The 11,315-nt window shown below is 42.8% G+C and overlaps 1 protein-coding gene across 2 annotated transcripts in view; it reads right to left on the reverse strand.

The window, feature by feature from the left end:
- EIF2AK2 (eukaryotic translation initiation factor 2 alpha kinase 2) overlaps positions 1-6,176 on the reverse strand; it is a 49,488-nt gene extending 43,312 nt beyond the window's left edge. The window contains exons 1-2 of one of the 2 annotated variants that reach the window (XR_011557478.1): positions 5,962-6,176; positions 2,318-2,447 (exon numbers count right to left, since the gene is read on the reverse strand). Coding sequence is in view for 1 of the 2 variants with exons in the window: in XM_070734131.1 (XP_070590232.1) it covers positions 2,318-2,439 (122 nt within the window). In the remaining variant the exon portion in view is untranslated. The remainder of the gene's footprint in view (positions 1-2,317; positions 2,448-5,961) is intronic. The other variant, XM_070734131.1, reaches the window with a different exon arrangement.
- Positions 6,177-11,315: the final 5,139 nt, after the last annotated feature.

An 11,315-nucleotide genomic window follows, 5' to 3' on the forward strand; every position in this document is an offset into this window, starting at 1 on the left:
GTGCATTGGTTGCCGATCAGTTTCTGGTCACAATTCAAAGTGTTGGTTATGACCTATAAAGCCCTTTATGGCATCGAACCAGAATATCTCCGAGACCGCCTTCTGCTGCACGAATCCCAGCGACCGGTTAGGTCCCACAGAGTTGGCCTTCTCTGGGTCCCATCGACTAAACAATGTCGTCTGGTGGGCCCCAGGGGAAGAACCTTCACTGTGGCGGCCCCGACCCTCTGGAACCAGCTCCCCCCGGAGATTAGGATTGCCCCTACCCTCCTTGCCTTTCGCAAACCTCTTAAAACCCACCTCTGCTGTCAGGCATGGGGGAATTGAGACATCTTCCCCAAGTTTATATAGTATTATGTAGGGTATGTTGTATATTTTTTTAAAAATAATGGGTTTTTTAGATATATTTTAAATATTAGATTTGTTTATTATATACTATTTTATTGTTGTTGTGAGCCGCCCCGAGTCTGCGGAGAGGCGCGGCATACAAATCTAATAAATAAATAAATAAATGTGTGTGCATATATATACAGTATACCAGTAGCGAGTGGCTTCCAGTATGAATAAGGACGGCACACTAGTAGCGAAAGTTGCCGTGTGCATCTCAGCAAGATTTTGTTTCAGCTCAGAATATTGTGAGGGGACATGTGTGCGAGAGAGATTTCAGTGGGGTTTTTGCTTCTGCGCATGCATGGAAGCAAAAAAAAAAGTCAAAATCTCACGCATGCGCAGAAGCAAAATCTCACTGGGACATGCACACATGCAGGAGAAGCAAAGCTGCTCACGCAGCACACCAGTAGCAGCAGTAGTGGCAATCTGCACCTGCAGTATATATAGTAGATAATTATCTTTTTGTGTACCTATACACAAAATGTACTATATATTAGTTTTTGGAGAGGAAAATATTCATCTGGCTAGGATCCTTGGTCTGGTCAGCTTCAGCACATTATTATATCCCCTTGTTAGGGCTTTAAAAAAACTTTATTCAGAGAGAGTAACAATGAAAGAGTTTGCAAGCCGATAAGATGTAGGAACATTGTTAGCACCTGGTTAGGGCTGGGAAGAAACATTTAGAGCAAGTAGAGCAATTTTTAAAAAACTACAAAGACAGGGTTTGGAAAATATTCTTGACAGAGAGTAACAATGAAAGAGCTTGCAAGCGGGTAAGAGCTGAGAACATCATTAGCACCTGATTAGGGCTGGAAAAAAACATTCGGAGCAAGTTAGAGCAATGAAAAAAATCCTGCAAAGACTTAGGGGTTGGAAAACATTATTTGCAAAGAGTAACAATGAAAGAACCTGCAAGGTAAGAGCTGGGAAGATCATTAGCACCTAGTTAGGGCTGGAAACAAAAAGCTCTGGAAAAAAATACATTCAGAGTACAGTAATCCCTCGCTACTTCACGGTTCATCTTTCATGGATTCGTTACTTCACGGGTTTTCAAAGGGGGCATAAATCCATTGAAAATTTTAAATCCATTAAAAATTCATCAAATTCTTCTACAGTACTACTGTACTCTGTTAAAGAAAGTGGTAGGATATCACATGTAGTTCCAGCTGAGAAATATTATAGAATGACTGTTTAATGCAAAGGGTGGGTTTTAAAAGTCCAAATACTCGTTAAATACATAAAAAAATATCTTTCTTCTACTTGACAGAAATTCATTTTTCACGGGTGGTCTTGGAACGCATCCCCCGCGAAAAACGAGGGATCACTGTATAAGATGCACCTGAATTTTCAGCCTCTTTTAGGGCGGAAAGGGATGAGTTTTATACTCAAAAAATATGGTAATATGTATGTGCATATATGGCATATATACAGTGGATTAAATGGTATATTTTGGATGTTCAGTAGTAGTAAATAAATAGGGAAATTGTATTTTGTTGAGTCCTTTGAGGCAAAGAGAGGCCAGGCACCGTAACCCTAAGCCTAATCTTGATGTGAGTGACATCAAGTTGGTCATGCCCACCCAGTCACATAACCAGCAAGCTACATCTGTCCACCAAACTACACCCACCCAATCACATGACCATGAAACCATGCCCACTGAGTCACATGACCAGTAAGCCACACTCACAAAAGAAGCCATACCCACAGAACCAGTAGTAAAAAAATATTTGGGACCCACCCCTAGACCAATCCAGTGAGAATTCAGAAATGTTTTACATAGCAGTGTTATTAGGTAGTGGTTGGGGATAAACAGGCAGAGAGATGAAAAGTTCTTACTATTATGAAAAACATTCTGCTCTACAGAACAAATATATAAAGGGGGGGGGGGTGCTGCCTTTTAATGATCTCTGGATATTCTTCAACTTACACACGATCATGAGGTGGTCCTGTGGCATCAATTTCTTGGCACTCCAATTTAAAATGGTTCTTCTGACAATAATTATTAAGTTTTGCCATGCATTCATCTGAGTCAAGACAGTTGTCAGGCATGTTATAACCTAGAAGAAAAAAAATCACAATAAGAATATTTACCAGCAACTCCCTAAAGATAGCTGTGGATTATTTTTTTAAATATTTCCAAACCTTTTCATAATCACCTACACTGCCATATTCTGTACCATTTGCAGATTCTGAATACTCTTTAAGAGTGGCCCCGTGTATATTATGTTGTATATTATAGGCAACTAACACAAAAGTGACAATAAATAGGACTTCCCAATACAGTAAACTGATGACCGGCAAATCCACATTCACTCAGTTTCACTAGGGTTAATTCTGAGCCTGTTCTTCCCAATCCAGAGGCCTAAAGCTTCCCAATCTAGAGAAAGATCAGACAAGTATTGAGATAATACCACTAAATGTCATTTATCAAGTACAGTGGTACCTCTACTTAGGAACTTAATTCGTTCTGTGACCAGATTCTTAAGTAGAAGGCTAACAAAACAATATATACTTAAAATCTATATTTTAACATTGCAATAATTTCAGTAAAAATGATACCAAAGCAGGCACAGTATTGCAGCATTATATACTTTGATATGTCATGTCAAACTAAGCTAGAGGACCACACAGTAGAAGTCAGGATGCTCAGGGACAGCAAGAACATCTCTACCAACAGTGGCCCTCTGTGTTCAATACAATAAACAGTAAAAACAACAACATTAAATTCTGTTTGTTAGTGCACCACTTTTATTCACCATCCTGCATGATTTCTATCTGCAATTTCCCACAGTATCAGAACACATATTCAAAACAAAGGCCATCTTCAAAATCCAAATATCAGACTTTGCACTCAAGATTTGCTATAGCTTAAGATGCTTGGTTTTCTAACCGTAACTGTATTTTGGGGGTATAAGCAAAAAATAAAAAGTAAAAATCCTGCAAAATGTAGTTACACAATTACGTGCCGGTTAATAAAGAGAAATTAACTGGGCAATAAGGGCTTCTAAGATGCAAAACCTACAAAGCCCTACATCTCTTAGGACCAGATTATCTTCAGGACCGTCTTCTGCCTCATGTATCCCAGCGGCCAGTTAGGGTCGGCCTTCTCCAGGTGCCGTCAGCCAGACAATGTCGACTGGTGGGGCCTAGGGGAAGAGCCTTCTCTGTGGTGGCCCGGCCTTATGGAACGAACTCCCTCCGGAGATACATACAGCCCCCTCCCTCCTGGTCTTTCGTAAAGCTTTAAAAACCTACCTTTGCCGGCAGGCATGGGGGCCGTGAGTGATGAGACTGTCTTGGGCTGATACGAGATATGATTGGATTGGATGAATGTGTGTGTGTGTACATGGGGTCTTTTAAAATGTTTTAGTAAATTTTCATATTTTTATAGTTATTAGATTTCTTATATATTGTAATATTTAATGTTGTATGCCACCCCGAGTCACCTCAAGAAGGGCGGCATAGAAATCAAATCAAATCAATCAATCAATCAAATAATAAAAGAAAAGAAAATAACACTTTTTAAGAGGAACTTTTTGCTAGTTTTAATGGCACTACTTCAGACAAATGGTAAATAACCATTTGTCTGAAGTAATGTAGGGCAGTGTTTCCCAACCTTGGCAACTTGAAGATATCTGGACTTCAACTCCCAGAATTCCCCAGCCAACGTTCGCTGGCTGGGGAATTCTGGGAGTTGAAGTCCAAATATCTTCAAGTTGCCAAGGTTGGGAAACACTGGTGTAGGGTCTCCTGCCCAAGCAGGGGGTTGGACTAGAAGACCTCCTAGATCCCTCCCAACTCTATCGTCGTGGTCGTCATCATCATCATCATCATCATCATTATACTGTACTTCCCCCGTTTCACAAACCTAGAATTGAAATCAGCCTCGACCCATCCTCTACAACAGTGTTTCCCAACCTTGGCAACTTGGAGATATCTGGACTTCAACTCTCAGAATTCCCCAGCCAGCATTCGCTGGCTGAGGAATTCTAGGAGTTGAAGTCCAAATATCTTCAAGTTGCCAAGGTTGGGAAACACTGCTCTACAATACAGTGGTACCTCGAGATACGAGTTTAATTCGTTCCGGACCTGGGCTCTTAAGTCGAGCAGCTCTTATCTCGAACGACTTTTCCCCATAGGAATTAATGTAAATAATTTTAATTGGTTCCAGCCCTAAAAAAACTCACAAAGTTAGTCTAAATTATGCAGAAAGACATGTTTTTAATGAAGAAATGTACATGTACATATAAATGAATAATGAAGTTTCTTTCACTTAACTTGTAAACTTTCTTAAACTTTTAAATTTACATATGTTCAACTTCTCTGCCACCCAATCCTGTAGGACAGAGGTCCCCAACCCTTTTTGCACCAGGGACCGGCTTTAAGCGATCAAGAGAGCAATGGGTGAATGAATGGACGGAGGGTGGGAAGGAAGGAAGGAAAGAGGGAAGGGACAGGAACAGAGGAAGGAAGCAAGGAAACTTATGAAAGGGGAGAGTAAGAGAGGAATGAGTGAAGGGAGGGAGGGAGGGAAGAAGGTGGGAAGGAGAAAGAAAAGAAGAAATAGAGGAAGGGAAGGTAAAAGAGAGAAAGAAAAAGAGCAAGAAAGAAAGAAAGAAAGAAAGAAAGAAAGAAAGAAAGAAAGGGGGAAGGGACAGGAACAGAGGAAGGAAGCAAGGAAACTTATGAAAGGGGAGAGTAAGAGAGGAATGAGTGAAGGGAGGGAGGGAGGGAAGAAGGTGGGAAGGAGAAAGAAAAGAAGAAATAGAGGAAGGGAAGGTAAAAGAGAGAAAGAAAAAGAGCAAGAAAGAAAGCTGCAAGCACCCCCCGAGCCCCCCAGGCCGGCTGCAACCTTTTAAAACACGCGCGCCGCTTCGCAGCTGTCTCCTGAAGCCGAACGCAGAAGTTAGCGTTTGGCTTCAGGAGACAGCTCCTTGGCGCTTGTATCTCGAATTTGGGCTTGTAAGTAGAACAAAAATATCTCTCCCCTCCCAGCTCTTATCTCGAGTTGCTCTTAAGTAGAGCAGCTCTTATGTCGGGGTTCCACTGTAAAGCCCTTCTTTTTTTCAACCTTGGCAACTTTTAGCTGCGCGAGTTTTAATTCCCAGACTGCCATGGGCTGCCGTGAGTCGACGTCCACACCAGGTGGAGGATCGCCCTCTCGACGGGGTGTGCAGAAATCCAAATTATACTGCCATAGTTTTTACCGGATGATTTCCCAGGCTCTGCTTGAACGCAAATCAACCGGAGCTCGTGCAAGAAACCGGAAATTTCACAGGGAAAGCTATTGGGTGGGTGGGTAGCGTGGGAGAGTCCTTCCTCAGGAACGCTGGAACCGACCCTCGACTGAGCCGATTTAATTTAGAAAACCGAATTAATATAGAAACCCGATTTAATTTAGAAAAAGGCTCCATTGATGTCAGCGCGTCCTTCGCCTCCTCCGACTTTCCATATCCAGAAAGCATCTCCAAGACGAGGAGGCCCTTTGGGGGTTTCTGAATTTGAGGCGTCCTTAGCGGCCCCCAGCAACGGCGAGAAGCCTATTTCTCCCCCCGCCGCTTGAATACTCACCCAAGCCGCAGAAGCGCAGGAACTCGAGAGTTTTTACCCGGGAAGAAGCCCCGTCACCCTTCTCCTCCGCCAGGAGCGCAGTCGAGGGGGAAATGCTACCGCTTTCGACTTTCGTTTCTCCGCGGGCTACTCTGACCCCAGCCGAAATCTCGGGGAATATCAGCCAAGCCCGCTGCGAGAATCGAAAGTCAAAAAATGGTAGCCCGGCGGAAAAGCGCACCGCCCGGCCTCGTAGCAGTCAGCGACGGCCACAAGGCGCTCCCTGCGGCCTTTTCTCCCGGAGAAAAAACAAAAGGCGTCTGAAACGCCAATATTTCCCGGCCTTGGCGGGAATGAGGCGAAGGGGAACCTGCCGACAGAGCTGCTCCCCCGCGAGAAAGGCTCTGCGGTGATTCCCCGCCCCCAGAGGCTGGGAAAGCGTGTCAGTTTTGATAAGACCACTGGGGACGATATCACGCATGGTTGTGAGAGCGTAGGAGCCGGTGAAAAGCTGTGGTCCCGAGATAATCAAAATAGGGCTGTAAGGGATCTTGAAGGTCTTCTAGTCCAGTGTTTCCCAACCTTGGCAACTTGAAGATATTTGGACTTCAATTCCCAGAATACCCCAGCCAGCAAATGCTGCTGGGGAATTCTGGGAGTTGAAGTCCAGATATCTTCAAGTTGCCAAGGTTGGGAGTCCAATCCTGTGCTTAAGAAGGAGAGCCTGTACCAGTGATGGCGAACCTTTTTTTCCTCAGGTGCCAAAAGAGCATGGGCGCATGGGCGCATGGGCGCATGCGTTAGTGCCCATACCCATAATTCAATGTCTGGGGAGGGTGAAAACGGCCTCTCCCTCCTGGAGGCCAGAAATTTAATTCTATGCACCTTCTTCTCTAGAAGCACCGTTCTACTAACCAGAGTGTACAAAACATTTGTCAGACCAATTCTTGAATACAGCTCCCCTGTATGGACTCCACACTGCGTAACAGACATTAATACAATTGAAGGAGTCCAGAAATACTTCACAAGAAGAGTCCTTCACTCCTCATGCAACAAATTACCTTACTCCTCCAGACTTCAATTACTATGTTTAGAAAATTTACAGCTACGCCGCCTCCGAATTGATTTAACTGTTGTTCATAAAATCATATATCACAATGTACAATGTAAAGGTGAAGCGACTACTTCACATTTAAAAACAACAACACAAGAGCATGCAATAGATACTAAATGTAAATAGTTTCAAACTAGACTGCAGACAATACAATTTCAGCAGTAGAGTCAATGCCTGGAATTCACTACCGGACTCTTGTTTCTTCTCCCAATCCCAAAATCTTCAACCTTACATTATCTACAATAGACCTCTCCCCTTTTCTAAGAGGTCTGTAAGGGGCGTGCATAGGTGCACGTTTTTGCCTACTATTCCTGTACTAATGCCTTTTTTATCTTCTCTATCTCTACTTTATACTTATATTATGTTAAACATACAATACAATACTATACAGTATTTGTATGACAAATAAATAAATAAAATAAATGGCCTGTTTTTCAACTTCTGGTTGGCCCAGTAGGCCCATTTTTCACCTTCCCCAGGCTCTAAAGCAGTGATGGCGAAGTTATGGGACAGGTGACATGCAGAGCCATATCTGCTGGCACGTGAGCTGTTGCCCTATTTCAGCTCCAACATGCATGTGTGTGTGTGTGGCCAGGTGATTTTTGGCTCACAAAGAGGCTGGGAAGTTGTTTTTGGCTTCCATAGAGCTTCCGGGGAGATGGGGGAGGCCGTTTTTACCGTTTTTACCATTTCCAGCCTCCAGGGGGCCTCCTGGGGAGGGAGAAGCTGTTTTCACCCTCCTCAGGCATTGAATTATGGGTGTGGGCACTTGCACATGCACAATTGCATACACGCACACTCTTTTGGCACCCGAAGAATAAAAGGTTCGCCATCACTGCTCTAATGGCTACCCTGGAGCTTGGAGAGGTTAAAAATGCCCTCCCTTCTATAAGCCGAAAAACGCCCTCCCATAGCTTCCCTGTGAGCCGAACATCAACTGTCAGCATGCACATGCACTTTGGAGCTGAGCTAGGGCAATGGCTTGTGTGCCAGCAGATAGGGCTCCGCCTGCCACCTGTGGCACCTGTGCCATAGGTTCGCCATTACTGCCCTATACTATTTCAGCCAAGTGGCTGTCGGATCTTTTCTTAAAAACCTCCAGTGAAGCACCCACAACCTCTGAAGCTGTGCAGTTCAGGGAAAGAGGCAAGGAGCGTGCCAATCTATTCTGCATAACAAAAGATTTGCCTCTAATACAACTGTTTAAAGAATTGCCCAAAGCCCTTTCATTACATCATCTACCCCAAGTCTCTGGAGAGGGGCGGCATACAAGTCTAATAAATTGTTGTTGTTGTTGTTGTTGTTGTTGTTGTTATTATTATTATTATTATTATTATTATTATTATTATTATTATCACCACCCAGCAAGGGTCACCCAAACATGAACTCAAAACACAGCCTTCAGAGCTGCGCCTGCATGGCACCATGGGATTCTGACAACCAGTCAGTGCATTTCTTGCACAGAAGCAGGAGTGCCCAGAGCGGAAATCTCAGCATCTCTGTCCTTTTTCCTCTTCACCCAACATCTGGGAGCATGTGATACACCTTTTCTGTTCAGGAATTCATGCCATGTGCTCCTGTCAACCATTAAAACATTCTTTCCAAGCAACTTCCATGAATCCAGTGTCTTTTTTCCCCACTTGGAACTGAACTCAGAAGAACATTACTTCCAACAATTTGGCACCCAAAAGATGGGACTCCAAGCTAACCTCTCCAAATGTAAATGGCCTATGTAAGCTTTCCTTGCTAGCAACAGACCCATTGATGTATGTGGGTAAGTTTTCTTGGACCTTGGCCATTTGGGAACTAGGTTTTAAAGCGGTTTTGAGTTTGAGCTCAATGGAAAGAAGGTGAGTACAGGGTACCTCTAAATTTAGAATAGAATAGAATAGAATTCTTTATTGTGATTGGACACACGAGGAATTTGTCTTTGGTGCATATGCTTTCAGTGTACATAAAAGAAAATTTAAAGCATAGAAAACCATGGGAAATGTGTGTATGCTTTGCGTGTGTTTGTGTAAAGGGATCCTTTTCCCAATCATAGCTGGTTTTTGATTATGTTCATTCTACAAAGAAAGCCTGGAAAGTGTAGGTCAGGATGGAACAGAGGACTTACTTTTGTGTGTGTTGGCAATAATTTTTATTTTAATTTATAGCATATGAAATTCCAATTTCAATTGAACAATGTGTTGCCTGGGTACAAATCATTTTAGGAAATAATAATAATGCTATTTGTAACCAAACTAATGGTTCTTTCTTATATCACCAATCCTTTCATATATTTTCCTTTTTCCTGGCTCCTGTTTTTGTCTACTAGCCATTGAATCTTGGCAGGATATTCATTTTTATGGTGGCTACTCTTCCCATCAATCATAGTTATGGATTTTTCCACTTTTCCAAATCTGTTTTAATTTGTTGCACCAATTTATAATAATTATGTTTATTTTTGGTTTTCCTGACCTAAGTGTAGAGTTTTACTTGTTTGTTCATTGAATTTCATTTTGTTACACAGAGCCCAGTGTTCAAGTCTGTCTGGATCCATCTGGATCTTGAGTCTGTCCTCTAGGTTGTTACTACTGTATTCCTACTAGCTTAGAGCCAGTTGTGAATCCATCTGGTGGTAAAGCTGTCTATCCAATTTTTTTCTCAGTTTTGGAAGAAATAAGTTGTGGTCTAGTTTGTTGAATGGTTTTCTGAAATCTAAGTATAGTCAGTGTTCAGTAAATAGATGGGCCTATAGTTTTTTTAATCTGCATTAAATCTGAACCTTCTTTTGGAATCAAAGCAATATTTGCTTCCATTCACGAATTTGGTACTTTTGCATCAATCAATATTTCATTATAAACTTCCAACACCGATGAGTCTAAAGCAGTGGTTTGCAACATTTCTAATGCCTTAACACAGTTCTTCATGTTGTGGTGACCCCCAACCATAAGTCTAATGCAGTGAAGGGCTACCAAATTTTCTACTACCACACTGTGGCCGTGGCTTATGCAGGACGCCCTGCGTTTTCTTTCAACATCTTTCAGTGCAAATTACGTGCTCTGGGGTAGAGCTCCATTTTTGCTACCCCACTGCGCCCCCCCCTCCATCCAGGCAGCAGCCCATCCCTCATCTAACACCAACTTTCCCAACAGAGCTTTAAGCTGATTGGCAGGAAGATCAGAGGGATACCTCCACTGCAAACCCCTGATTGGTCAGATTATAAAAATATGTTCCAAGGTGCCAAAATAGAAGCTTTAGTTCCTAACACCATGGGAAATTTGTATTTTCCTATGGTCTTAAGACCATTTTCCTATGGTCTTATGTAAAGCGGTTGTTCGACCCCAAAGGGGTCCTGACCCCCAGGTTGAGAACCACTGGCCTAAAGTATCCTGTAAAACCTAGCTAAAATTCTGCCAGCGGCTCACCTGGTCCTAATGTTTTGTTGTTCTTTTGTCTCTTGACATATATTGAGTTCATATATTGCACTGGTGATCTCCTGAGTAGGAATCCCAGGGATCATTGTGTATAATTTTGAAAATACTACTTCCCCCCTCAAAAAGAAAGCCTGGATTACACACTAGCTAAATTCAAGAGCTAGGACAGGTTCAAGCCCTTCATGGTATTGGACCAGAATATCTCCGAGACCGCCTTCTGCCGCACGAATCCCAGCGACCGATTAGTTCCCACAGAGTGGGCCTTCCCCCCTCAAAAAAAAGCCTGGATTACACACTAGCTAAATTCAAGAGCTAGGACAGGTTCAAGCCCTTCATGGCATCGGACTAGAATATCTCCAAGACCGCCTTCTGCCGCATGAATCCCAGCAACCGATTAGTTCCCACAGAGTGGGCCTTCTCCGGGTCCCGTCAACTAAACAATGTTGGTTGGCGGGCCCCAGGGGAAGAGCCTTCTCTGTGGCGGCCCCGACTCTCTGGAACCAGCTCTCCCCAGAGATTAGAACTGCCCCTACCCTCCTCGCCTTTCGTAAACTCCTTAAAATCCACCTTTGTCGTCAGGCATGGGGGAACTGAGATATCTCCCCCGGGCCTATACAATTTATGTATGGTATGCTTGTATGTATGTCTGTTTAATAATGGGTTTTTTTTAATATTTTAAATTGTAAATTATTAGATTTGTTATGAACTGTTTTTATTGTGTTGTGAGCTGCCCCGAATCTATGGAAAGAGGCGGCATACAAGTCTAATAAATAATAATAATAATAATAATAATAATAATAATAATAATAATAATAAACATTCCTTTTATAGTTTTAGTTTTT

This window comes from Erythrolamprus reginae, chromosome 1 (assembly GCF_031021105.1).
Source record: "Erythrolamprus reginae isolate rEryReg1 chromosome 1, rEryReg1.hap1, whole genome shotgun sequence".
Taxonomy (NCBI): Eukaryota; Metazoa; Chordata; class Lepidosauria; order Squamata; family Dipsadidae; genus Erythrolamprus; species Erythrolamprus reginae.